This window comes from Muntiacus reevesi, chromosome 3, assembly GCF_963930625.1.
Source record: "Muntiacus reevesi chromosome 3, mMunRee1.1, whole genome shotgun sequence".
NCBI lineage: Eukaryota > Metazoa > Chordata > Mammalia > Artiodactyla > Cervidae > Muntiacus > Muntiacus reevesi.
In genome coordinates this window covers 254,638,087-254,665,526 of record NC_089251.1, presented here as the reverse complement: position 1 = coordinate 254,665,526, position 27,440 = coordinate 254,638,087, and the positions used below count along the sequence as shown (strand labels likewise).

The 27,440-nt window shown below is 38.9% G+C and overlaps 1 protein-coding gene across 2 annotated transcripts in view; it reads left to right on the top strand.

The window, feature by feature from the left end:
• Positions 1 to 27,440, top strand: part of CERKL (ceramide kinase like) — a 128,836-nt gene that overhangs the window by 78,388 nt on the left and 23,008 nt on the right. Inside the window, exons 3-4 of one of the 2 annotated variants that reach the window (XM_065931876.1) lie at positions 17,631 to 17,762; positions 26,430 to 26,493. The exons of the other annotated variant lie outside the window; for it this stretch is intronic. Of the exons in view, the coding sequence (XP_065787948.1) occupies positions 17,631 to 17,762; positions 26,430 to 26,493 (196 nt within the window). The remainder of the gene's footprint in view (positions 1 to 17,630; positions 17,763 to 26,429; positions 26,494 to 27,440) is intronic. 2 annotated transcript variants of the gene reach the window in all.

Sequence of the window (27,440 nt, the reverse complement as noted above, 5' to 3'; positions counted from 1 at the left end):
ATGGACCTTGAAGGTATGCTGTGTGATTTACTTATATGTGAAATCCGAAAAGTCAAAACCAAACCCAGACTCATAGATACAAAAAACAGGTTGGTGACATTTTATTAACTCTGTTTGCTAAATATGATAACTAAACATATTGCAGTTAATATACAAACACAACATATTGCAGTATATACAAATGTTATATATGTTAATATATATGTTAATATGTTTATACAAATAAACATATTGCAGTATATACAAATATATATGTTAATATGTTTACACAAATAAACATTGCAGTATATACAAATGTTATATATGTTCATATATGTTAATACATATGTTAATATGTTTATACAAATAAACATATTGCAATATATACAGATGTTGCATCTCTGTGTTGTATACATGAAACTATAAAATGTCATGTTATAGTTAAATGAAAAAATTTAAGTTTATAAAATCATTCTCTAACATTTTCATATATTCATGGCTTGTGAAGGATTAAATGTACAATAATTTCATCAAACTGGATTTTCATAGAGTTAGTCATATTTCAGTGCTAATTATTTAAACTAATTCTTGGTCAATTTTTAAGCAGAACAAGGGAATAAAAAAACTTTCCTGAAGCCAGTAACATGTATTTCTTTCAGTCTGGGTTTTGTACTGGGGAAAGTGGTATAATGACCAGAATAAATAAAAATTTATTTTGTCAGGATTATTATAAAAGTCTAGTAAAAATAAATGGATGATATATGTTGTTGAATTTTCTTGCTCCTCTTTCTGTTTCTTCTGGCTCTTTCTATGTAGCCTTAACTCCTGTATTATCTAAATATGAAATGTTGAGGTGATTACTCCTGGCAGCAGGTGATTCTTTCTGCTAATTGCTGCTCAGTCCATTTAAGTTATTGGAAATAGAGATATGTCACACTGGTGGGCTGCATGTGTATTCAGAAGTTATTGAGCTTGTTTGTTACTTTAAGTAGATTATAGTATTTAGATTGTTTTTACTGGTATGTGTAAAGATGTGCATCCATAAGCTTTGGCTGATAATAAATTGAAATCGAGGCATTTTCATATACATCACCTAATATAAAATATTACCAACTCTGAGTGCCACTGGGAGATTGTCAGATCTTATGTGTGAAAGGTTTTTACCATCACTGTTACACATTAACTGGGCAAAGTTTAATATTAATAGCTCCTGAGAATTGTGGCTTTATTTCCTGTGTTTGGATTTTGTTTGCAGCAATTTGGTTGCTTCTCTGTGTACAGTGGTTGAGAGTATAGGCAAGATTGTGACAAGGTTCTGGGCTCTTAACTTTGATGAACACCATGACATTTCCATCATGCTCCACTCAAAACAGCACAGCTGTGAGTCTGGGAGTGGCATCCCCACTGCTCTCAGGAGCCTTTGTTTGGAGAACACCCTGATTAACCCCCACCCTTCACGGTTCATTGACTCACTGATAGATCAAGTTTAAACTAGCATATATTAGCACATTTGCTGCTAACAGAGGAACAGTTGGCCATTCTGTTTTACATTGCTGGTTCATTGAAAACGGGCATGCTAAAAAGGTCTACAGAGTATGAATTGAGAGTTTACCAAAGGATTGAGAACCAAGTCAGTTGCATATTAATTTTGAATCATATCTATATTTTAATCTTAGATTATCATTTGGGGGGAAGCTTATACTGTTGTAAAATTATGAATAAATGATTTATCACTTTCAGATTCCTTTTTTTCAAGGAGTTCAGGGGATTTTTGTGTCTCGATACAGCTTTCATAGTAAACAGCTTGTCATAATTGAATGAAAGAAGAGCAAGGTTGTGACTGCCTGATACTTCCCATCATCTCATTCTAAAATGTCTTCTGTAGAGTTCTTTGTAGCCAATAATTTACAGAAATTTTTGTGGTGAACTATATTTCTGTACAAAGGGCTTCCCAGATAGCTCAGTGATAAAGAAACTGCCTGCCAGTATAGGAGATGAGTTTGATCCCTGGGTGGGAGCGACCCCCTGGAGAAGGAAGTGGCAACCCAGGCCAGTATTCTTGCCTAGAGAATCCTATGGACAGAGGAACCTGGCAGGTTCTTCATTGGGGGCGGGTTCATGGGGTTACAAAGAGCTGGACACAACTGAGCGACTGAGCCCAGTAACACACACATACTGATATTTCTGTATCACATGAAAATGTTTACTGATCTCTTGTTTGGGCAAGAGATCTAGAACACATGTCTATTTTCTCACAAACATTTTAAAATCATCTCCTTTTAACCAATCACATTTCATAAAACAGAGAACTTCCTCTTGCCTACCTTCTTAACCTAGTCTTCAAAGTCTCCAATTTCTCTCCTTACTGTTCTTTTTATGAAAGATAGATTTGCCAGATCATTTGGCAGTGTCACCTGGTGAATCCTTTCTTGGCTTCACTGTTAACACACCGGTGCCATCCTTGGCTACCTGCTTCTTTGCATTGTCCTTCCTCTTGTGAGATGATAGACACAACTGCCCTGCTGGTGCTGAGGATGGCACTCCCAGTCTAAGCCTAAGATGGAACAATGGAGATTGTTTTCAAAACCAGCTAGTGCCGTGGGGACTAAAGGCAGTTTCTTTCTGGCCCATTTTCTGATTATTTAATAACTGATGAGTTGTTTTAGAAGGCAAACTGATTAATTTTCAGTTCTAAGCAAAAGGGTTAAGTATTTGTTTTCATTGTTGCTATAGACTTAATTTAGAAAAGATTTTACCCAGTTCTTAAATGTAATTCTTCTGCTGGGTTTAAGTTTGTATATACAGGAAGTAAATATGAGAATAGGGATTGAATTATTTTTTAAAAGCTTAACAGCAATAAGAGGTTGTAAGATTTTTCATGCTAAATTGTTCTTTCAGAGGATATAAGTGCCTATTGCAAAACCTACTTCTGATAAATCTGGTTCTTTGTGAAGTATTTGCCTTAGTCTTTTTGTTTTATTTTAGGAATTAATGTAAATGGTTACATTGCTAGATTTCTTTTATATCACAGCAATTTTAAAAGAAAGGCTTTTTGCTTGCATGATTGTTTTTTAAAGTGTTGATTTTTTCTTTAATACAATTGGAATTACAATTTTATAATTTATTTTTAACTTTTGGTTTATTTTTTAAAAGAATACACACACACACACACACACACAATATGGCATCTATTGTATGTATGCCAGATACTATTCCGAGGGCTAGTAATACAGCAAAGAGCAGAACCACGAAGTCTTTGAACTCAAGTAGCTTATATTCTGGGCTTCCCCAGTGGTAAAGAATCTGCCTGCAATACAGGAGATGCAGGAGACTCGGGTTCAGTCCCTGGGTTGGGGTGATTCCCCTGAAGGAGAAAATGGCAACCCACTCCAGTATTCTTGCCTTGAAAATCCCATGGAAAGAGAAACTTGGCAGGCTACAGTCCATAGGGTTGCAGTGTCAGACATGGCTAAGTGCCTGAAAACACACACACAGCTTATATTCCAGTGTTAGTGGAGTATCTTAGTCTGTTTGGGATGGTATAACAAAGTACCATAGAGAGGGTGGCTTATAAGTAATAGAAATTTATTTCTCACAGTCTTGGAGGCTTCAAGTCTGAGCTCAGGGTGCTAGCATGTTCAGGGTCTGGTGAGAGCTCTCATGTCTTCACAGGGCAGAAAGGAAACTAGAGCCCTCTGGGGTCTCTTTTATTAAAGTACTGATCCCATTCATAAGGTCTCGGTCCTTATCACCTAACTACCTCCTAGAGGCCTCACCTCCTAATACCTCACATTGGGGATTAGGATATCAACATATAAATTTTGGGGGGACACAAATATGTAATTGCTAAGAAGAGGGAATTGAAAAAAATAAGTGTATTTCTGTGATGTCAAATGGGATGAAAGTATTTGCTGTTGTTCACAGGTGTTCAAGGGAGACTTCATGGGCTATGAAGTTTTGGAAGAAAGCTGAAAGTCGTGGGAGCCATTTGGATATAGAAGTAATTCTAAGCAGACGAAATAGTAAGGGCAAAATGCTGAGCAAGAAAGGCATTTGCAGAGTAAATTCAGGGAGCAGAGTAATTGGAAATGAAGTCACAGAGCAGGCTGGAGGTAATGCATGAAGGACCTTGTAAGGTTTGTATGGTTTTTGACTTTTCTCCTTAGAAAATTAGGGGCCATCTGGGAGTTTTAAGCAGAGGAGTGACATGATCTGACTTACTTTCAAAATATATATTCTGGCTGCCAAGTAGATAGTAGATTGTGTGAGTGGGTGTAAAGATTGCAGCAGGAGACCAGTTAAGTAGGAATTAGTATCATCCAGGCAAGAGATGGCTTAAATCAGGTTAGGGGCGGGAGAGGTGGTTTGAAGTGGTGTCTTTTGATTTATTTTTGAAGATAGAGCTGGCTGGAGTTACTGACTTGGTGGATATTGAAAAAAGTTGAAGATGATGCTAAGATCTATTTTTCACTCTTATGAAAAAATGTCAAACATATAGGTGCCCATTATAATGTTTTTATATTTTCTGTGTTTTTGTTACCTAGATTCTGTACTTAACATTTTTCTATAGTGGCTTCAAACATTTTGTTCTGTCGGTGTTTTTTATTTTATATTGGAGCATAGTTGCTTTTTTTTAATTGGTGTGTAGTTGCTTTACCATGCTGTATCAGTTTCTGCCATATGGCAGAGTGAATCAGTTATATACATACATCCGCTCCTTTCTGGATTTTCTTTCTATTTAGGTCACCACAGAGCATCGCATAGAGTGCCCTGTGCTATACAGTAGGTTCTCATTAGTGATCTATTTAATACATAGTAGTGTATATATGGAGAAGGCAATGGCGCCCCACTCCAGTACTCTTGCCTGGAAAATCCCATGGATGGAGGAGCCTGGTAGGCTGCAGTCCATGGGGTCACTAAGAGTCGGATGCGACTGAACGATTTGACTTTCACTTTTCACTTTCATGCATTGGAGAAGGAAATGGCAACCCACTCCAGTGTCCTTGCCTGGAGAATCCCAGGGACGGGGGAGCCTGGTGGGCTGCCGTCTATGGGGTCACACAGAGTCGGACACGACTGAAGCGACTCGGCAGCAGCAGTATATATATGTCAATCCCAATCTCCCTGTCCATTCCCCTCTCTCACTCCTCCCCCCCCCCTTGGTATCCATTCATTTATTTTATACAACTGTCTATGTGTTTTAAAGTAAATTATAAATATCATGGGTAATTTTGATTGTTGTTGTTGTTCATTTGCCTAGTCGTGTCTGACTGGGTTTTCCTAATTTGCTGACATATTGAATGCAGGACTTTAATAGCATCATCTTTTAGGATTTTAAATAGCCCTGCTGGAATTCCATGACCTCCACTGGCTTTATTGGCAGCAGTGCTTCGTAAGGCCCATTTGATTTCACACTCCAGAGTGTCTCACTTGGAATGGGAGATGACACCATCATGGTTATCCAGATCATTGAGATCTTGTTTGTACAGTTCTTCCATGGTAATTACATGGGGAGTATTTTCCTCAGAAATAGTTCAGTAAGCATCTCTAACAAAAATTATACAAATAGCAAAATATCATTATCCTACCAAATGAATGAGCAATAGTTGTGTTTATTATCATCTAATACCTGGTCCACATTGAAATTTCTGCCACTTTGCAGAATGTCTGTTATCGCTGATATGTACCAGCCAGTGTCCAATCTATTAAATACATTTAAACTATAACACTACAACATGCCCCTCCTCATCTTTTTTATTCTCTTAGAAACTCTTAGCCCATTTAAATACAGATGACTGGTCCTTATTCTCAGAAATTCTGATTTAGTGGTTCTGGTGTGGGCCTTTCTAATGAGCTGTTGGGGGATGCCGGGGTGTCGTTTTGGAGATCACAGACTTTGAGTAGTACTGTTAGGCCCCATCTGATTGTTCTTGGGGGCATCATTTAACTTGTTCTTTTATTCCCTGTTATTTACTATAAGTTGGATTTTCAATCTAAAGAGTTAATTAGATTTATGTTGTAAATTTGGGGCAAGAATACTTCATAAATGATATGTGTACTTCATATTTTATCATCTCAGGTGGTACAGAATGTCTGACTTCCCACTATTAATGAAGCTAAGATGACTTCCCAAGGCTAAGATTTCACCAAGGAGGTGAAAACTTGATCCCTCTGTTGTAATGTCTCTATTTGAAACTAGTAGATAATTTGTTGAGTGATACTCAGGGACCAAGGGAATGTCTAGTCTTCAGTAAGTATTTCATCTAATGATTTTAACATGTGTTGATTATCCTTGCCTGAACTGATTATTTAACTAGGAGTAGATCATAGAGATTTTCTAATTCAATCATTCTTCCTAAAGGAAACCAGATCTGAAAGAGACACGTGCACCCCAATGTTCACTGCAGCACTGTTTATAATAGCCAGGACATGGAAGCAACCTAGATGCCCATCAGCAGATGAATGGATAAGGAAGCTGTGGTACATATACACCATGGAATATTACTCACCCATTAAAAGAATTCATTTGAATCAGTTCTAATGAGATGGATGAAACTGGAGCCCATTATACAGAGTGAAGTAAGCCAGAAAGATAAAGAACATTACAGTATACTAAAGGAGTGCTATTCTTTTTTAAAAATAATGTTGCTTCTCCCAACTGGTACTATTTGGTTAATGGGAAGTATAGTGCATATTGGGCTTCCTGCGTAGCTCAAGTGGTGAATAAACTGCCTGCAATGCAGGAGACCCCAGTTTTATTCCTGGATTGGGAAGTTCTCCTGGAGAAGGGATAGGCTACCCACTCCAGTATTCTTGGGCTTCCCTGGTAGCTCAAATGGTAAAGAATCCACCTATAATGCAGGAGACCTGGGTTGGGAAAATCCCCTGGAGGAGGGCCTGGCAACCCACTCCAGTATTCTTTCCTGGAGAATCCCATGGACAGAGGAGCCTGGCAGGCCACAGTTCATGGGGTCACACAGAGTCAGACACGACTGAGCGACTAAGCACTGCACAGCACACGGTGCTTATTAGAAAGGTGGGATAAATCCTTAAGTAGTTATTCAAAGTAAAGTGAAGTTTCTGACTGGAGCAATTGGAAGGATGAAGTTGTTACTTAGTGAGAAGGGGAAGATGGTGGGTGGAAAGACCAGGTTTGATGGCAAAAAGCAGAATTTTAGTTTTGAAAGCCTTAAACTTGAGATGTCTAGTAAACGTTTGTATTGCTCAAAGTTCAGTTGATTCAAAACAAAAATACTCTAGCTATTTTAAATAGAAAGCTGTTTTGTACAGACAGTGTTACTAAAAGGCTAGAAGAGAAGGTTCTAGTGCATCGACTATGCTGGTGGCCTACAGCTGTTGCTGCCTTGCTTTCCTCATTCCTCTCCCACCCCACATATTTGGCCTCGTGAGATGTTTTCTCTGACCAGTTGACTAAGGGAAATAAATGTCCAGAGACAGCTGTGCATGGTATAACAGAAGTGACCTCCTGAAGTGTTACAGCCCCACCTGAAAGTGTTCTTAGAAGGTAGTAGGGATGGGGGATCCTTCTGGTGGTCAGAACTTGGGTTGATATAAGTTGTTACAGAGTGATGGCCAGAGAGATTAACATGTCTCAATGCATGATCAGTGGTTAAGAGCTTGGCCAAATAGTCAGAAGTAAAAATTTGCAAGGTTGGTGATAGATGTATAAAGCAAAAGTGTATGAATCGCTTTCACAGAATAAGAACAGATATGAGATTTATGTTTTATGTAAATAAAACATTTGTAAATGTAAGCATTTGTAAATGCTTACCAAAGAAAATTTATTCTAGAAGAGGAAATAACCAGATAGGCAAGATGCTCCATTCAGCATCTTTTCAGAGCACATCTAGGCTTGCACAATGAACATATAAACAAAGTAGCCTTAAGGCAGGAAGGGGAAAAATATAGGGGTTTAGCAATAAGCATGTATATTCACTAAGGCTGATTTGATTATCGCCATTTTTTTGAGTACTCTACTTGCAGACAGATCAGCCTTGAGCCCTGGACATCCCAGAGCAACCAGTCAACCACTTGATTGGAGATTGATACATTGAATCCTTTCTCTTGTGAAAGGTCAGTGTCTTGGCCTCATTGCTACCAGTGCTTACATTTGATATGGATTTGGATTTATTGTCCACCGTGTTTCTGCCAGTACTACCATTGGTGACTCTCCTAAATACCTTGTTCAGTGAATTTACGTTTTATACAATACTGCTTTTGATCACGGGACTCATTCACATCAAGAAAAGTAAATCAATTGACTGAGCAGTGTGGAATTCACCAGTCTTACCACATTTCCTATTTTATTATATTGTCTTCCACTTGGGAGACTAAATCTTGTGATAGTAAAGCAGTTTTTAGTTCCGTAAACAGAATACATAGGTCTATGGACCAGTGAATGAGTGAAGGTAAGTGTCATCTCTTTTCTTCACCTTTTGTTTCCCACTGATAGTATTTTTTTGCTTCTGGCCTCTGTGACTTTGAACTCTGCTGATTTAGAGGTTTCAGTTTATATGGGAAAATGATAATGGTTCAATTGAACTGGACATTGAAACTACCTGGTCATGTTATTGAACCATATGACTGAACCAGCAAATGAAAAAGTAATAATAGTGCAGTTGCTTTGCTGGCAAAGGTGATCTGTTCTGATTATCAGGGGGAAATAGGGTTGTTTCTGCTACTCCATAGGAGGACCACATCTGGAAACTGGCAGGCAACCTGGACTGCCACTTAGGAGCAGGATGAAATGAATAGACACATAGCCCAGGAAAGTAAAATTGGCCAAACTGACTTCAGGAGGCATAGAAAATGTAAACAGATGAATTACAACCAAAGAAGTAGAAAATTTTTTGTTACTTCTAAAAAAAAGAAAAAAACCCACCAACTCTGACATTTTCAGATGAATATGCACCATACCTTTAAGGAACAAAAAACTTCAACATTATTTAAAATACTCTGGAGCACAGGAAAAGAATGAAAACTCCCAGATTTTGTTTATAGAACTTGCATGGAATTAATACCAACACCTGACAATGAAGTCCAAAACAGGAAAAGTATAGATTGCTTTTATTTATGAGTGTCAAGCAGCCCTTAATAAAATAAGGAGAGATAGCTATGCTATGAGCATGATAAATATGTGGTTAGTCACCTCAGTCGTGTCCGACTCTTTGCGACCCCATGGACTGTAGCCCGCCAGACTCCTCTGTCCATGGGGATTCTCCAGGCAAGAATACTAGAGTGGGTTGCCATGCCCTCCTCCAGGGGATCTTCCCAACCCAGGGATCAAACCCAGGTCTCCTTCATTACGGGTGGATTCTTTACCATCTGAGCCATATACATCTCATTTTATTTTATTTTAAATTTATTTATTTTAATTGAAGGATAATTACTTTACAATATTTTGATGATTTTTGCCATGCATCAACCTGAATCAGCTATAGCTATACATGTGTCCCATCCATCCCGAACCCTATCCTATCTCCCTCCCCATCTTATCCCTCCAGGTTATCACAGAACAGTGGCTTTGGGTGCCTTGCATCATACATCAAACTCACACTGGTTATCTCTTTTACATATGGTAATGTATATGTTCCAATGCTATTCATTCAAATCATCCCACCCTCGCCTTCTCCCACAGAGTCCAAGACTCTGTTCTTTACATTTGTGTCTCCTTTGCTGCCCTGCATGTGGGATCAGTTACCATCTTTCCAAGTTCTATGTATATGTGTTAATATACAGTATTTGTCTTTCTGACTTACTTCACACTGTATAATAGGTCCAGTTTTGTCTACCTCATTACAATTGACTCCAATGTGTTCCTTTTTATAGCTGAGTAATATTCTATTGTGTATATGTACCACAACTTCCTCATCCATTCATCTACTGATGGACATCTAAGCTGCTTTCATGTCCTAGCTATTGTCAACAGTGCTATAGTGAACACTGGGATACATGTGTCTCTTTCCATTCTGGTTTCCTCAGTGTGTATGCCCAGCAGTGGGATCACTGGGTCGTATGGCCGTTCTAGCCCCAGTTTTTTAAGGAATCTCCATGCTGTTCTCCATAGTGGCTGTACCAGTTTGCATTCCCACCAACAGTGTAAGAGGGTTCCCTTTTCTCCACACCCTCTCCAGCATTTATTGTTTGTAGGCTTTTTGACGACAGCTCTTCTGACTGGCAGGCTCTTCTCACTGTGGTTTTGATTTGCATTTCTCTGATAATGAGTGTACATCTCATTTTAAAGCCTACATGAAGAAATTTGTGAAGGAATCCCATCGAGCTCTGGAACTAATGAGAGTATTCTTCATCAGCACTGTTAGTCACATTCTTCTGGTGAAACCAACCCGTGCAAGAAGAATAGAGAAAAAGCATGAATTTTCATGCCAATTGGAAAGGGAAAATGAAATTACCATCATTTGAAGATGAAATAACTATCAACCTGGAAAATCCAAGAGGATAAAAGGAAATCTATGATGAACAATGAGAAAATTAAGTGCTAGGTGTAGAAATAAATAGTTTTGATATTTGCTGTTAATATTCGGTGAGGAGATGGAGCTGAACACATACTGATGGCAGTTGCAAAAAGGATGAAAAACGTAGACTTGTTCAGCATTCATCTGACAAGCATTTAACATGGTACTGAGGGACACAGAAAGCTTAAAATGGAAAAGCATACCTTGTTTCTGTAAAGAAAGACTGAATCTCATAAAAGTGTTATTGTCCTTAAAAGAATTTATATTTAATATAATCGCAATAAAATGCCAGTAGAATTTTTCCATACTAGACAAACTGATTTTAAAGATCATGTGTAAAAATAGACATGGAAATTCTTAAAAGTAGTAAAGAGAGACCAACTGTACCAGTTATTAAGTCATGTTATGAAACTATGATATTTAAAACGATGATATTTAATATTTATGATACTGACAAGAATAAGTCAATAGATCTCAGACAAGACACTTAGATTCAAACACATCCAGAGACCTAATATATATAAAGTGGCATTTGAAACCTGTGGGAGAAAGATGGATTATGTCATGAATGATGTTGAGATAGATAGATAGCAATCTGGAAGAAAGTTAAGGTCAGCTTGCATAAAATATGAAATTGAGACCATCAAATTATTAGAAAGATACAGAGTTTTTTTTTGTCACAAAGGGAGTTTTTAAATATGATACAAAAGCCAGAAGCTTTAAAAGAAGTGATATATTCAACTACAGGCACGTAAAAATAAAAATAGCATAAATAAAATGAAAATCACTAAATGACACACTGGGGAAAATATTTGTAATTCATCTAACAAAAGGTTGATTTTTCTTACTGTATGGAGCACTACTATAATTAACATGACAATGAATACAAATATTATTTTTAAAGATAGGCTAATGATATAAACTATAGCTCATGGAAAAATAGAAGCAACTGTTAAACATTTTTCAGTGTTTCTCAACCCCCCCTTATAATAAGAGAAATATAAATTGAAATTAGAGTGATGTGCAGTTTTTTTATCCTTCAGATTATCAAAGATCAAAAAAATTGAAAATATGCAAGGTTTACAATGATGTAAGAAAACAGACACTCTTAAGTTCCTAGTGGTGTAAGTTGGTAGTAAAAATAATAGGTAAACTGAGTACTGTGTGTCATGCACTTTCCTAAGTACTTTATATTTACTTATTTAATCATCACATGTACCTTTTGTGAATGGTACTCTTAGCCCGTATTACAGATGAGGAAACTGAAGAACAGAAAAGTTAGACAATAACCCAAAGTCACACAGTTTGGCAAATGGAGCAGCCAAGGTTTAAGATCAATTACTTTTACTTTAGCATTTACTTTTTTTTGGTCACAACTCTGAATTGTTTCAGTGGCAAGTAATTTGGCAGTATACACTCTCAAGGGTACATATACTTTGATCTAGTGATTCTCCTAGAAGTTTGATCTGCAGTTTTCCGTAAATAGATGCAAAATGACATTTATTGCAGCATTATTTTCAGTAAAGGAAGACTGAAAACAACCTGCATACCTATCCCCAGAGAACTAGTTAATTAAATTGAGGTTCATACGAAGAAAACTAGGCAGCTCTGGATAAACTAAGATGGCACTCACATACATTTTCATATGTGCACAGAATAGATTCTCAATGATGCCAGTAGTTGTGTCTCAGGAAGGGAACGGGTGTCAGGGAATGAACTGACTGGTGAGATTTTGAATTCTCAGAAGACAGTGTGTGTATTTTAATCTGTACAGAAAACTACTGTGTGTGTGGTTCTCAATACAGAGACATTTGTATTGAGGTCATTTGGTGAAGAGTGTCACCAAGTGCCTTAGACCTGGATTCAGACTCCAACACTGGGTGGTTAACTCAGCGGGAAAGAGGCTTTGGAACACCTGTAGCAACTTGACTTCTTCCTTGACTTTGGCTGTGACTGGAGGAAGGACAGAATCCATAGAGCTCTGTGTGTTTGGGGTAAGATTCTTCTCAACACCACTCTGCTCTCAGTCTTAACTCTGGCACGCACTTTTTATCTTTTACACATGGCTTTGCTACCTGAAGTCCTTCCTCAGCTAGACTTTCATCCCTCTAAGGCGCTCTCTGTGTGCCCGCTGGCCCGACACCGTCCCCCACTCTCTTCAACTCCAGACACCATTTTATTTTGCCCTGTGGAATGATTCTTCATGAGCAAAATCTTGGAGGAAAACCAAGAGAGTTTCCAGTCTAATATGGAAGATTAACTAATAAATAGATGTAAAGTTACAGTGGTGTGTACCAATCAAGATTGGGAAGTACATGGATTTGTGAGAATAAATGATAAGGGGGAAATGACCTAGCTGAAGTCATAAAGCCAAGGAGGTCATGATAGCCTTTCCTGCTTTCCCCAGAAAGCGATAACTGAGGCGAGGTCAGAACAAGAGAAGAGGAGATTAACTGGGCAAAGTGGTTACGATGGCAGACGGTACAGGTGGGGAGCTCATGGGGAGAGCAGATTCAAGGGCACTTTGGCAGAAGCCACATAGGAATTCAAGAAAATGAGTGGAATAGGAGGAGGCTTGAGGAGGGAGTGTGGATGGAGAGACGGTTGGGGCTTTTTTAGTTATATCTCTTTATTCCACTTAATTAAAGACATTAAAAATGTCCTACTTTATTGGGTAGAAATCTCCATTCTGATTTCAAAATTTTGACATCAAATTGCTACCTAATTCATGTATACTTAGTCTTTAGCTTCATAGTCATCATGTTAAGTTCATCTAAAAGAAAAAGAGAAGTGAGAAAACGAATACATGCTCTGGTTTAAAAAAAAATCGGCTTTGTTGACATGTATTTAAAAACCCCTTGATTGGCCCAGAATGCCTAAGGACATTTCTGATTAATTTAGCTTTCATTACTATTGTTAACTGAGGCTTAAAATAAACTTATTTTGCTTAAATCCTTTTAGAAAGTCTTTAAAAATAATTTTAGCCCCTTTCCTGCCTTAGGTTTGTGTCCCAGAGATTGAATGGGATGTAGAGCATGCACTCTTATACATTTACATTTAAAGTCTGCAAACCTTCAGCTAGAATGTGCTTATCCTCACAAGCCACAATGACTGTTTTTCGTTTCCATGAACGTTTATCCCTTCACAGTCATGATCTAGGAAGAGGGGGGAATAAAAGTTGGTTTGTATGACAGCATTTGGGGACTCCATCTGGTGCTTAGACAGCTTTCTTCCTGGGTCTGTTACTGCTGGAGAAATATGAGTATTCTAACAAACTTACCAGGTAAGGGAAAATTTAACTAGATCTTAGTCTGGACTGTCTGGGGTTGAGAACAAGTTCTAGTCCTTGTCATGTTTTAATAAAAGAGAGCCTTAGATTAATCTGCTTAGCCCTTCCTCATTAAAGGACACTAATGCTGCCCATGGCAGTCTTGTTTTGACCTGATCCAGAATCACATACCTCATTTTGTTGTTGTCTCTTCAGTATCCTTTAATCTGGAACAGTTCCTCAGCTTTTGTCTTCCATAGTCTTGACAGCATTGAGAAGTCTAAGGCAAGTATTTTGAGAACTCTCTTCCACTTGGGTTTGAATGTTTCATCATATCAGGTCCACATTATGCATTTGGGGCAGGAGTCCCGCAGAAGTTGCGTGTCTTAGTGCTGGGCATGGTGTACATGAGACACGTGTGTCTGTCTGTATCACTCAGAGTGTCGTTAGCTTTGATTGCTTGACTGGGGAGGTGTCTGCCAGTTTTCCCTACTGTAAATATCCTTTTTATCATCTGTAAATAGAAGAATAGGGAGGGACAGAGTTTAATAATAAGTAAATACTTTGTTCCTCAACTGACTGTCATCACTGATGGTTTTAGCATCCATTGCTGATTCTTGCTTGCTGCTGCTAAGTTATGTCAGTTGTGTCCAACTCTGTGTGACCCCATAGACGGCAGCCCAACAGGCTCCTCTGTCCCTGGGATTCTCCAGGCAAGAATACTGGAGTGGGTTGCCATTTCCTTCTCCAATGCACGAAAGTGAAAAGTGAAAGTCAAGTCGCTCAGTCATGTCCGACTCTTAGCGACCCCATGGACTGTAGCCTACCAGGCTCCTCCATCCGTGGGATTCTCCAGGCAAGAGTACTGGAGTGGGTTGCCGTTGCCTACTCTGATTCTTGCTTAGATCCATCATTATTATTATGGTCAAAGATATTGATTTTCTAACTCTTTTTCTGTATTTATTTTTTTTCTTCTATAAGATAGTTTTTCTTTCTTTGTGTGTATATTTAGTGGTGTTTTTTTTTAAAGAAACTTGGCTCCTAGAGTTTTTTTTTTTTAATTTAAATTTATTTATTTATTTAATTGAAGGATAATTGCTTTTAAGAATTTTTTTGTTTTCTGTCAAAACTCAACATGAATCAGCTATAGGTATACATATATCCTCTGCCACTTGAACCTCCTTCCTGTCTCCCTCCCCACCCCACCCCTTCAGGTTAATACAGAACCCCTGTTTGAGTTTCCTGAGACATACAGCAAATTCCTGTTGGCTATCTATTTTACATATGGTAATATGAGTTTCCATGTTTCTCTCTTCATACACCTCACCCTCTCCTCCCCTCTCCCCATGTCCATAAGTCTGTTCTCTATGTCTGTTTCTCCATTGCTGCCCTGTAAATAAATTCTTCCATACCATCTTTCTAGATTCTGTATATATGCGTTAGTATACAATGTTTGTCTTTCTCTTTCTGACTTACTTCACTCTGTATAACAGGCTCTAGGTTCATCTACCTCTAGAACTGACTCAAATGTGTTCCTTTTTATGGCTGAGTAATATTCTATTGTGTAAATGTACCACAACTTCTTTATTCATTGATCTGTTGATGGACCTCTAGGTTGCTTCCATGTTCCAGCTATTATAAATAGTGCACCATAGTATGTATGGTGTGTTACTGTCTTTATTCCATTTTATGTTGCCCCAGGTTTGGTCAGTGGAGATCCTGAGACACTGAGTCTTGTATCCAAGATTTTTGTACAAATGATATAAAAAATAGATAACAGACGGACAGAAGATAAATAACCTAGGAGCAAGAAGCCTGAGAGGTGAATCTGTTGGTGATCAGGAGAGGCTTCAGTGAAGTGGTATTTGAAGGGAGCTATGAATAAGTGGTCGCCTTTTCACAGGATTGGAGATGAGGCGGAGTGGAAAGGGAGGCTGAATGCAGGAGGACTGGACAGACCTGGTGTTCAGCAAGTGATACAGTGGGTCTAGATCATGAAGAGGAAGCCGGACTGAAACAGAAAACCCTCTGCGCCAAGTTTGCTTCTAGCGTTTTCTGTGCAGGTCTCACGCCTTGGTATTTTCTTCCTGGCCCTCCTTTTGCTGTTTGGGAAGGGGGAGGATGAGGTGTGAGGCAGGAGGGAATTGCAGGTGGTGGAAAGCAGCAGCCTGAGCCCAGAGCCTTACTCAGAGGCTACCTTCTCTGGAAGCCCTTTTTCAGATCCTAACGAGCCCCTCTTCTCTGCACTCCCAGGCCACCTTGTGCCTCTGTGTTAACAGATCTGTTCTGTCTTGTACTGTTTCTGTTTGTGGGTATGTCTTCCCCCTTTGAAGTATGAGCCACATATGAACCACTTCCCTTCTTCCCAGTACTCAGTACAAATGCTTAGTAAGTATTTCTTGAATCTGTGAGAAAGGAAGGAGCAAGGATAGGTTGGAGTTGGTTGGAGAAGGTTCTGGATGTCATTTTCAGGGGTTCAGGTGTGCTCCTCAGGCAGAGATAGGCCCTGGAGCTTTGAACCAGGATTGCTGGGAGCTAGAAGGTCTGAGGATGCAGCAGAAGTGGGATGCTGCAAGACACCTGTGAGTAGCCAGAGAGAGACGGCCCGGAAGGGCAGAGGCATGGAAGCAAACAGTTATCACCACACAATCCGGACACTCATTTGAATATAGGAATTGATTGAAGCGGGGGGGGGAGGGGTTGAGCATGGCTTTGAGGTTTCAAGACTGGATAGTTGGCAGATTGGCAGAGACCTCTCACCAAAACAGGAACCCAGAGCCATTACAGAAGAACAAGGAGTTCATTTCAGCATCGTCCTGTCTGGTCCTCAGCCAAGACTATCCCTGAATTCAAACAATATGATTCGTTGAACATTTTTTATTATATCAATTACGGTAAGAAAAATTTGTGTCTCTGCTGGAGACACAAAAACTGACGTGAGCGTAATGGGCATTTTTCTTTTGGCTTCTGTAACGGTTTCATTAAAAATGGATGGTAGGAACTGCTTTTCTAACCTTGAAGCATGGCCCAGTGAGAGCAGCTTACCATGAAGGAAATAGTAGTCAGCTTTCCTCTGGCTCCTCTGTCCCCTCCTGCCCCTTCCTAACAACAGAAAATTTGCTTTGCACCTGCTCCAACTGGGCTCTAAGTGATAAGCATCTTGCAAGCCCAGAAAATTGTAGTATCAAATCTCAGCTCCAACTGTGAGGCAGCACCATATCCCCAGATCCCGCTGAGAGACGTTGCTTTTCTTGTTCCCCAGGGAAGAGTTCTTTCCCTCCGGCCCCCTTTCAGGTTTGAACTCTGACCTAAGCCCTCTTTTCTACTCCCAGCATGCATTGCTCTGGAGCTGGCCCTGACCTAGCCCCGAATCCTCCACCCTGAGCTCACCAGCAGGTCAGCCCTGGGTAGCCCTGGGGTCACTGGAATACCCAATTCCAATAATGAGCATATTTATCCAAGGAGAGGAAATGGACTTTCCTATTTGTTACAGTCCATTGCTCCCCCTGCCCCCACCCCGCCCAGAAACAGGTGCTTAAGAAACATTGGATATATTCACTATTATTGGTGATTTGGTAAATATACATAAAAATCATCTAATATTCACAAAGTTGTTTTCATTCACACCTTCCTTCACAGGTTAAAAATGCTTCGTTATAACTCAGGACTTAACTTTTAAGAGAGATATTCCTATTTCATTGCTAGGGAATGTGAAATGTTTGAAAATAATGCTGTATTCAGGAAAGCTTTTGCCAGGATTTCAAATAAAAATAGCAAATACTAATTAAATAGGTGTATAACATTCTAACTTGCTTTAGTGTGTGGTTTAAAGGGAAAGAAAAAAGTGCTGACAGAGAGTTTATAATTTCTGCCTTCATATTTCCTCTTAGGTTTTTCAAACAGACCAAAGTCATTAAAAATACTTCTTAACCCCCAAAGCCACAAAAAAGAAGCTACTCAGGTCTATTATGAAAAGGTTGAACCACTGTTGAAGATTGCAGGAATAAAGACTGATGTAACAAGTAAGTATTTTCAGAACATAATTTCGCCTTTAAAAGAGAAATCATACTCGAGGAAGCAAGATAACCTTGAGTTTGTTCTTAAGTCAAATTTAGGAAGCCAGTTGTAATATCTAAAGCTTGTTTATGTGCTTTGATAACTTACTGCAGCCAGCTACAGGATTATAATTCAATTATTTTGTTTCCATTGTATTATTTTTTATTAGAGTAGCACTATTATCTCTTTAGACCTTTTTCAGACTTTAAAAGTTACTAGATATCGTGTTTAAGGGGGCTATCGTGTTTCAGTATCTTCATTGAGATGCTGGCTGTTTGCACATTATCTCTGCAGTTGAGCAGTGATTGATTTTTGCTCACTTAAATGTTAGATGTCTTCCATGAAATCCTTCATTAGGTGGTTTTTGTTCTGACTCTGACCCCTGCTGGTTGGGTCAAAACTCAGCACTTAACTGCTGATTTTAGATGAATTTGGAGAAGCCAGAAGCTTAAAATCATTGTCTAAAACAAGAGAGGTGCTTAGGTTTGTATACAGAAAAACAGAAATTTGCTAATACTGAAGTTCATGGAAAGAAGACATTAAAATCATTTTCAGCTGTTAAAATTTGGTGACCAAATTCCTTTGATTGCTTGACAGTGGTGGTTTAGTCGCTAAGTTGTGTGTCCAACTCTTGTGATCCCATGGACTATAGCCTGCCAGGCTCTTCATCCATGGGATTCTCCAGGTGAGAACACTGGAGTGGGTTGCCATTTCCTTCTCCAGAGGATCTTCCCAACCCAGCAATCTAACCCGGGTCTCCTGCATTGCAGGCAGATTCTTTACCAACTATGAGCTATGAGGGAAGCCCAAAGATTTTCCTAACCAGGAATTGAACCCCAGCCGCGGCGGTGAAAGCACCGAATCCTAGCCACTAGACCACCAGGCAGCTGCTTTGATTCCTTCGAGACTCTTATTTTTCCAAGGGGATGAGGTGAGGAGGGTTGATGCTGTTGTGAATCACACCCTCAGTTTTTCTGGTTTTACTTCTAGGTAGCTTCTATTTACAGTTAACAGATAATATAAATGTGTAGTGAATTTTAATTGATGAAGAGTGTTGCATACACCTACTCAGGATACAAGGCCAGAATGCACTTGGAATCTCCTAGTCCCAGTTATAAGTTCCCGAGGAAGGTGCCCAGAGTGACCTGGCTTTGCTTAGCTGCAAACAAGGGAGATGGATCTCACCATGTAAATAAGGTTTAAAACCTACATCTCATGATTTGATGGATAGGTATGCCTGTGTGTGCTGTGCCCATCGTATTTTGGTATTTCTTTCATGAACCTTGGCTTCATCTTAAATATGGTCCTTTCCATCATTGTACAATGGTTGCCAGTGAATTTGGTTCTTTATTCAAATCTAGTGGGATGAGAAGAGGTGTGCATATGTGAGAGATTCAACATGTTTTAATCCTGAATGAGGATTAAAACTTTTTCTAAAAAAAAAAACCTTTTTCTGGTTAACTTGACTGTCCTAATGTATTACATGTGCTGCACCTGGAGTGCTTTCTTAAGCAGCAAGACCCTTCCTAGGGGATGCAGTGGGACCCCCTTCTCCTAAAGGCTGAGGACACCTGAACTGAAGTTGGGAAGGCTCCCAACAAGGCACATAAGAGGAAGTCTGAGTCCAGATTAAGGATAAATCTTTAGTGCTACAAGTGGGAGTTTACTGTTTGTGCCTTGATCCTGCGGTGCTGTACAATTTTTATCACGGTGTCGTAATTTAGTTTAGCGAAGATGATTATGTCATCAGGATAAAGATCAGAAAACATGAGGGAGACACTGGAGGAAAGAAAACCAGCCTACGAGACTTGAACTAAGGTAGAGGAAATGATAGGAATGTGCTCTCCTTCTTAATAATTGTATTGCAGAGAAAAATATTATGTCTAGAAGCTTTATGCCCTAAAGTTTATATGTTATCAAATATTACATTTAACATAAAATAAAATTAGAATATTACATAAGTGCAAATTTAGAATTTATTTATGTATTTGTGCAGAATGGCTAATTATTAGCTGCCTAACACTGCTGCTGCAGGCAAAATTATAAAATTACATCTTTTGTTTATGAAACCATTTGGGTATTTATATTAGCTTAATATTTATATTTTTTAAATGTTTACCTATTTTATGTGAAAGACACACTAAACATGTGGTTATCTGAAAAATTTTATCCTGCCTATCTCACTGTATAATTTTGTAGTTTGAATAAGGTTATATATTTAAAACTACCTTGTGTATTGTAAAGTGCTATAGAAACATGGTCATAATGTAGCATATTTTAGTTTCATAAATTATGTAATAATAAGATTCAACTTACACTTTTAAAAAGTATGTCTTATGAAACAGTAAAGCAGAAAGAGTACAAATTTTCTGCATGTCCAGTGTGACCATTGTTTTAACGTATGTTCTGTGTACCACTGACTCCAAATGGACTATGAATTATATAATAAAGTCTATCTGATGATGAATTCATTAAGAGAGTGCTGTATAATGAGGCATGATGTAAAACTTGTAACAAGATGTATTCATCACAAGGGCTTCCCTGGTGGCTCAGTGGTAAAGAATCCACCTGCCAATGCAGAAGATGCAGGTTCAATCCCTGGATTGGGAAGATCCCCGGGAGCAGGAAATGGCAACCAGCTCCAGTACTCTTGCCTGAAAAATCCCATGGACAGAGGAGCCTGGGGGGCTACAGTCCATGGGGTCACAAAGAGTCAGACACGACGGAACACACACACACAGACCATATGCTCCACCAATTCCACACTTCTGGGTGTTTAGCCAAAGGAAACAAAAACACTAACTCAAAAGATATCTGTACTCCCATATGCATTACAGTGTTATTTCTTTAAAAACATTTTATTGGAACATAGTTGCTTTACAATGTTATGTTATCTTCTGCTGTACGGCAAGGTGAATCAGCTATATGGGTCCATATAACCCCTCTTTTATGGATTTTCTTCTCATTTAGGTCACCACAGAGCCCTGAATAGAGTTCCCCGTGCTATACAGTAGGTTCTCATTAGTATTTGTTTTATACAGAGAAGCATATAATGCCAGTCTCCCAGTTTATCCCACTCCCCTTTCCCCCCTTGGTGTCCATACATTTCTTCTCTGTATCGTGTGTCTCTTCGTGTTTTGCAAGAAGGTTCATCTGTACCATCTTTGTAGATCCCACATACATGCATTAATATACGATATTTATTTTTCTCTTTCTGACTTTCTTCACTCTGTATGATAGTCTCTAGGTCCATCCAGGTCTCTTCAAAAGGCACAATTTTGTTCTTTTTTATGGATAAATAATATTCCATTGTATATATGCATCACATCTTTATCTATTCCTCTGCTGATGGACATTTAGGTCACTTCCATGTTCTGGCTATTGTAAATAGTGCTGCAGGGACCGCTGGGGCACATGTATCTTTTGGAATTATGGCTTTCTCTGGGTATATGCCCAGGAGTGGGATTGCTGGGTCATATGGTAGTTTTATTGTTAGTTTTCTAAGGAACCTCTGTACTATTCTCCATAGTGACTTTATCAACTTACATTCCTACCAACAATGTGTGAGGGTTCCCTTTTCTCCACGCTCTCTCCAACATTTATTGTTTGTAGACATTTTTATGATGACCAGTGTGAGGTGACACCTCACTATAGTTTTGATGTGTGTTTCTCTAATTAGTGATGCTGAATATCTTTTCATGTGTCTGTTGGCCATCTGTATGTCTTCTTGGAGAAATGTCTGTTTAGGTCTTTTGCCCATTTTTTGACCAAGTTCTTTGTTTTTTGGTATTAAGCTGCATGAGCTGTTTGTATATTTTGGAGATTAATCCCTTGCCAGTTGCTTCATTTGCAAAGATTTTGTCCCATTCCGATGGTTGTCTTTTCATCTTGTTTATAGTTCTCTTTGCTATGAAAAAGCTTTTAGGTTTAATTAGGTTCCCATTTGTTTATATTTGCTTTTACTTTTCATTACGTTTTATTTTCATTACAATAGCCAAGACATGTAATCAGCCTAAGTGTTCATTAATTGATGAACGGATACAGAAAATGTGTGTATATGTATATGTGTGTGTGTGTGTGTGTGTGTCTATACACATACACATGTACATGCCATGCCACAGAATACTATTCAGCCATAAAAAAGAAGGAAATCTTACCATTTGGGGAAATATAAGAGGACCCTAAGGATACTATGGTAAGTGAAATAAGTCAGAGAAAGACAAAGACATATGATCCCACTTATATGTTGAATATTTTTAAAAAATTGCCCCAAACAAACAAACCAGAACATAGATAGATACAGAGAACAGATTTCCAGAGGTTTGGTGGTGGGGGTGAAATGGTTGAATGGTGTCAAAAGGTACAGACTTCCAGTTAAAAAAAAAAAAGATTCTCACCACATGAATAATAGTATATTAATTTCATTTTGGTTAGTGCTGAAAGCCTAACTCCTTCTAAATATAGATCAGCATCTTTTGACATAGTCGAGCTAAAGGAGCATCTCCCCTCTGCTGCTACTTTCAATGCACTATCTTATCTAATAATCATATCAGAAGAACTGGAAGAACCTTAAAAAAGAGTTATTTATTCCTAATAACTTGATACATGAATCAAAGAACAAGAGTGGAAAGCCCATTCTGGCATATGATGCCATTTCTTTCTCTTCCTCTCAAAGCAGAGAAGACTTTAAGAATTACACTGTTAAAGGTGTGAGAGGAATTCTGGACATCATAGGATCACTCATAGAACAAGAAGATTTAAAAAATCAAGGCAACCGAGAAATTAAACTGGAAAGAACAGTGGAAGCCATCTAGTTAAATTTCTCTCCTATGGTGGCATGCAGGAGTGTGGCACTCCTCGTGGAAGAAGTGCCTCTCCTGGGGCATTCACAGCCTGGCCTGGGCATCATGAGGTGGAGTCAGCGCGTGCTGTTACTGGACAACGCTGATGGGCGCTCTCAACTGGAGTTCAGTCACTGTGCCTCTGCATGTTAGAAAAAGGCACCTCCTTTGTCCTCACTTACTAACAGGTGCTCTTTCTTCTGGACTGAGGTAGTCCAAAGTCACCTAGCGTGTTGAATAATCTAATCTAATCTAGTATTAGCTGGATTGCAAACCTACTTGACCCTTTGCCAAACATCTGTGGGAAATGTAAACTGCAAGAAGAACTTGTGAGCTGATGTGTCTCCTTGTGACTTTCCGTGTTGACGTTTATCTTTTGTGCCTGCTAACTTGGTTCAGTTCTGTCCAGCTCTTTGTGACCCTGTGGATGGAGCCCGCCGGGCTCCTCTGTCTATGGGGATTCTCTAGGCAAGAATACCGCAGTGGGTTGCCATGCTGCCCTTCAGGGGACTCTTCCCGACCCAAGGATCAAACCCGTGTCTCTTATGTCTCCTGTATTGGCAGGCGGGTTCTTTACCACTAGCAATAAGTGTGTGCCATCTTGTGTGTACAATCTTTGAGGTGTTTGAAAACAGATATCGTGTATTCCCTTGATCTCACTTGTTCAAGACAGGCAATTCCATTTTCTTCAGTCAATCTTTATAGTCACACAGCTCCTAGACCTTGTTATGTTCATCATCATTATCATGGTCAAAGACACTTCTCTGAATGTAGCTTTGGTCTCTGCCAGTTCAGGGCCCATGGGAGTGCTTTGTCACCAGATAATTTTACCTCCTGTCTGACCCTGGACAGAGTTGTAAAGAATGTAGGGTTTATTGTCACTTTTTTTCCCTCCTTCTGAGATGATGTGTTTAGCTTTTGACACTTTTACCAAATTTCTTCTGATTCTTTCCCTTTGGCTCTTTATGTCTCTATTTGAAGCCTTCCCTTCCATGGAGATACCTCCTATTGCTTCTGATTTCACCCAGCAGAAAGCTAGGTGATCTGATAAAACTGTTAAAAATGATGGTAGTCGGCTGAGGCATTACTCCCTCCCAGTTATACCTACATGTTAACAAAAATCTGGATCGTAAATGTTCACAAATCAGATCCAGCTAGAGAGAGAGAATTATGGGTGAAAAATTCTTTTTATTATCCCTTGAATAATTATGGATATACATGACCAATCCATTTCTAATACTAGGATATCAGTTTGGGAGTTGGAATTTATCCCTGTGGACAATGAATAGTCATCAATGGAGTTTATGTAGGGAAGAGGTATGATCAAACATATGGTTAAGAAAGATCATTCTGGCTAGAGTGGGTAAATAGAGGGGGGCTGGAGGAAAGGCTGATGTAGTTTGCATATTAAAAATGGTGGTGACTGGGTTTAGGGCATCGACTTGAGGAATGTTGGGATGCAGCAGCATAATTAAAAAGCAGAAAGAAATGGCTTTGGGCATACAGTGGTTGCAGAGAGTAAAGAAAGGGATACTCTAGAAAGAAGACATTTCCTATCTTGGGTAGTGAGGAGTGGATGATGGAACACTAGAAAGGATGATGTAATTGAGAGGCAGTGTATTTGAAGGTGAGAATGATGGCTGCTACTTGAACTTACTAAGTTTGAAGTACCTACGAGACAGAAAAGAAAACGACATTTCAGTATCTTACCCTGTTATAGACTTTTCTCACCAAACCAAGAAAGGTTTCTTTTATGTTAGAATCAAAACTCATCTGGTTTAACTTTAGCCTGTTTCCTTACCACCAATCAATATCAACCTCAGGACATTACTTTTCTCCAATATTGTCTTTCTGAAGAAGTAATATTTACACTGAAGGTTCAGGTGTATAGGGATCCCAGCAGTGAGAACTGTGCATTCAAAGAGTTGTAAACAATGAAAACTCCAAATTTTCTCTATAAGAGAGGTGTCAGTCAGGTTGTCAAAGGAAAGTAGCTGAAAGAAGAGGCTAGTAGCTTTCTTGTGATACTGCAGCTTCCAATGGCAGCCCAGGGTGATGTTTATTTGGAGTGATTTGAATCTGGCTCTTTCTGCTTCTAGAGCCCATAATATTCTGTATAAAGACACATTTTGATTCCTTCTACTCCTTCTAAATGGGGCTTCCCAGGTGGTTCTGTAGTAAAGAATCTGCCTGCCATTTCAGGAGACATGTGTTTGATCCCTGAGTTGGAAAGATCCCCTGGAGGAGGGCATGGCAACCCACCCCAGTATTCTTGTCTGGAGAATCCCATGGACAGAGGAGCCTGGTGGGCTGCAGTTTGTAAGGTCGAACAGAGTCAGGCATGACTGAAACCACTTAGCACGCACACACACATAGTCACCTTTCACCTGCAAGATGAGAGGAAGAAACAGACTATTATTTCATATTTTTTGTAAGTAAAAATATCATTTAACTAGAAGATAATTTTAATGCTAATTTTGTTTTGGATGTGAAAAACTTTACCAAAGCAATGTTTGGAATAAAACCAAGACTTGATAAACTGACTCTTAGCATAAATATTTTTTCCCTAATACCCTTAATTATTCTTAATGTGTGTTTGTAAGACACTTTATTATTTTGCTTTTAAGGTTGCAGCTACTTACTGAAGTTACAGATGAATGATCAGCACACCTTCATTGATGATAACCTAAGTTTATCGATGTTGATATTTTATGTTTTGTTTTCTTGTCACTTTCTGCTAAATAGAATTTAATAGAGAGGTTTTATTCCTGTGAATGTTAACAGCATTTGAATAAACTGTGGGAAAATGACAATGTAACGCTGCTGGGTACACAATGATTCTTTTAGACACCAAGACTAATAATTTTTAACAATATCTAAAAACATTGTAGGAAAAGCTTGAACCATGCTGGCACCAGGGACAGACAGGCATGAAAAATTAATGTAATCTCGCATATAATGATGCACATTCTTACACAAAAAATCCATCTGCAGTGTCATGTCAGTCAGCAGAAATCTTTGATGGGTGGATCCAGCTGGGCTGTCTCTTCTGGCAGAGCTGCCCCAGAAAATGCTAAATGCGGTTGGACCGCTTGGTGCCATCTGCAGTGTGCCAGTTTATCCTGTCTTCACTGGCATTTGCAATAGTGTATAGGGCATCGTGAGTGTAGAGACAGCGATGGGGAGTGACAGATTCATTTCCTCGGAGAGTCTGGGCTCTGGTGGGCCCGTGCGCCACCCTCCTTGGCGCTGGGTCTGTTATCATTGGTGTTGGCTTGGCTTCCCATTTTCACATCCAACTCCTCCTCTTTTTAGTCTAGCAGTTCCAGACACACATTCTTCTAGTATGTAAATCTTACACTAACCTTTCAAGTAATTTATTCATGTAAGGTTGCCAAAGCGATTTAACATTGACTATCTGATGCCAGCTAATATGCCTTATTTTCAAAATACTGCTGCTCCTAGGCTTCTGATTTAAAGGAAATGTGTCTTATTTAGGGAACACTAAACTGACAGGCACCAAGATAAATTATCTAATGGGATATTCCCAAATGACTTATGTAGTTGGAATAAATATATGACCCTCTTTTACATAAAGCTATAAAACACATCGGGCAAGTCACGCTTAATCCTCCTTGCCATGATTAAAATATAAATATTCAAGAATAAATCTTGCTTTACGACCTGGCCATATGTTTAGCATATTATTTTGCCAAACCAAGTTAAAAAGTGTAGATCATTTATGTAAAATGTTTACCTTTTCCTGTTTTTTTGTTTCCTCTTCTAATATAGTAACAGAATATGAAGGGCATGCCCTGTCACTACTCAAAGAATGTGAACTACAGGGATTTGATGGGTAGGTTGTGTTCTTCATCTACATATACCATAGAGCTTATGTTATTAAATATTTTCATTAGTTTTTAGCCGCATATTTGGAACTTAGAGTTTTTAGCTGTTTGTGATGGATGTGGTGAGGCAGTATTTCATTCATGTATGTGTAGTAACAGTTGATGATGATAATGTTATATGGCACAGTCATCTACCTCACAGGATTGTGCAAAGAAACACCCAAGGAGGGATGTGAATATAAGTACCGGGAAGTTACCGTGTGCTACCTCATACTTACCTTATGAGCATATATTTACATCTAGAGTTCTTAATTTTTGGCTTTAACCCTGTGAGTGTCTAGAAAAGCACTGATGGAAGATAATATATTGGTCATATGGCATAATTATACTATGATCCTCTTTTGCAAATGTATTGATGGTATTAATAGCTACCCCCAGGTTAATTTGGCTATGATTGAGTGTAAATATTTTACAAAAACAAATGCATTCTTTTCAGGATGAAAAAAGATGTGCTGGTTTTACTTATCTTCTATAATTTAGTGGCTACCAAATAAGTGTGTTATTCATAGTAGGCATTAGAAACTTGTTTTCAGTACATTGCTGGCATGTGTAGAAATTTTTCACTGGCATGAAAACATTGGAAACAAGGCAAGTGACATATATTTCAATTGACGTTTTAAAAATGTAGGTGAATCAATTTGCTAAAGTGCTGGATTGATGTACACGACTAAAAGCCTATTCTTTTAGGGAAGATTTTTTTGCAAGGGTGGGTGTTTCAGAGTTTTAAAAGGTGGCAGGCGTGTGAATTATTCTGTCACATGGTGATGGCGGTGGGGTGGGCAGCAGTAGGCTCACAATATCAGGAAGGGCGTTTGGGTCTTTCAACTGTAATGAAAGGCTTTACTCCTCCTGAAAAATTATTAGATTGTGTTAGAGAGGAAGGTAATGCAATCAG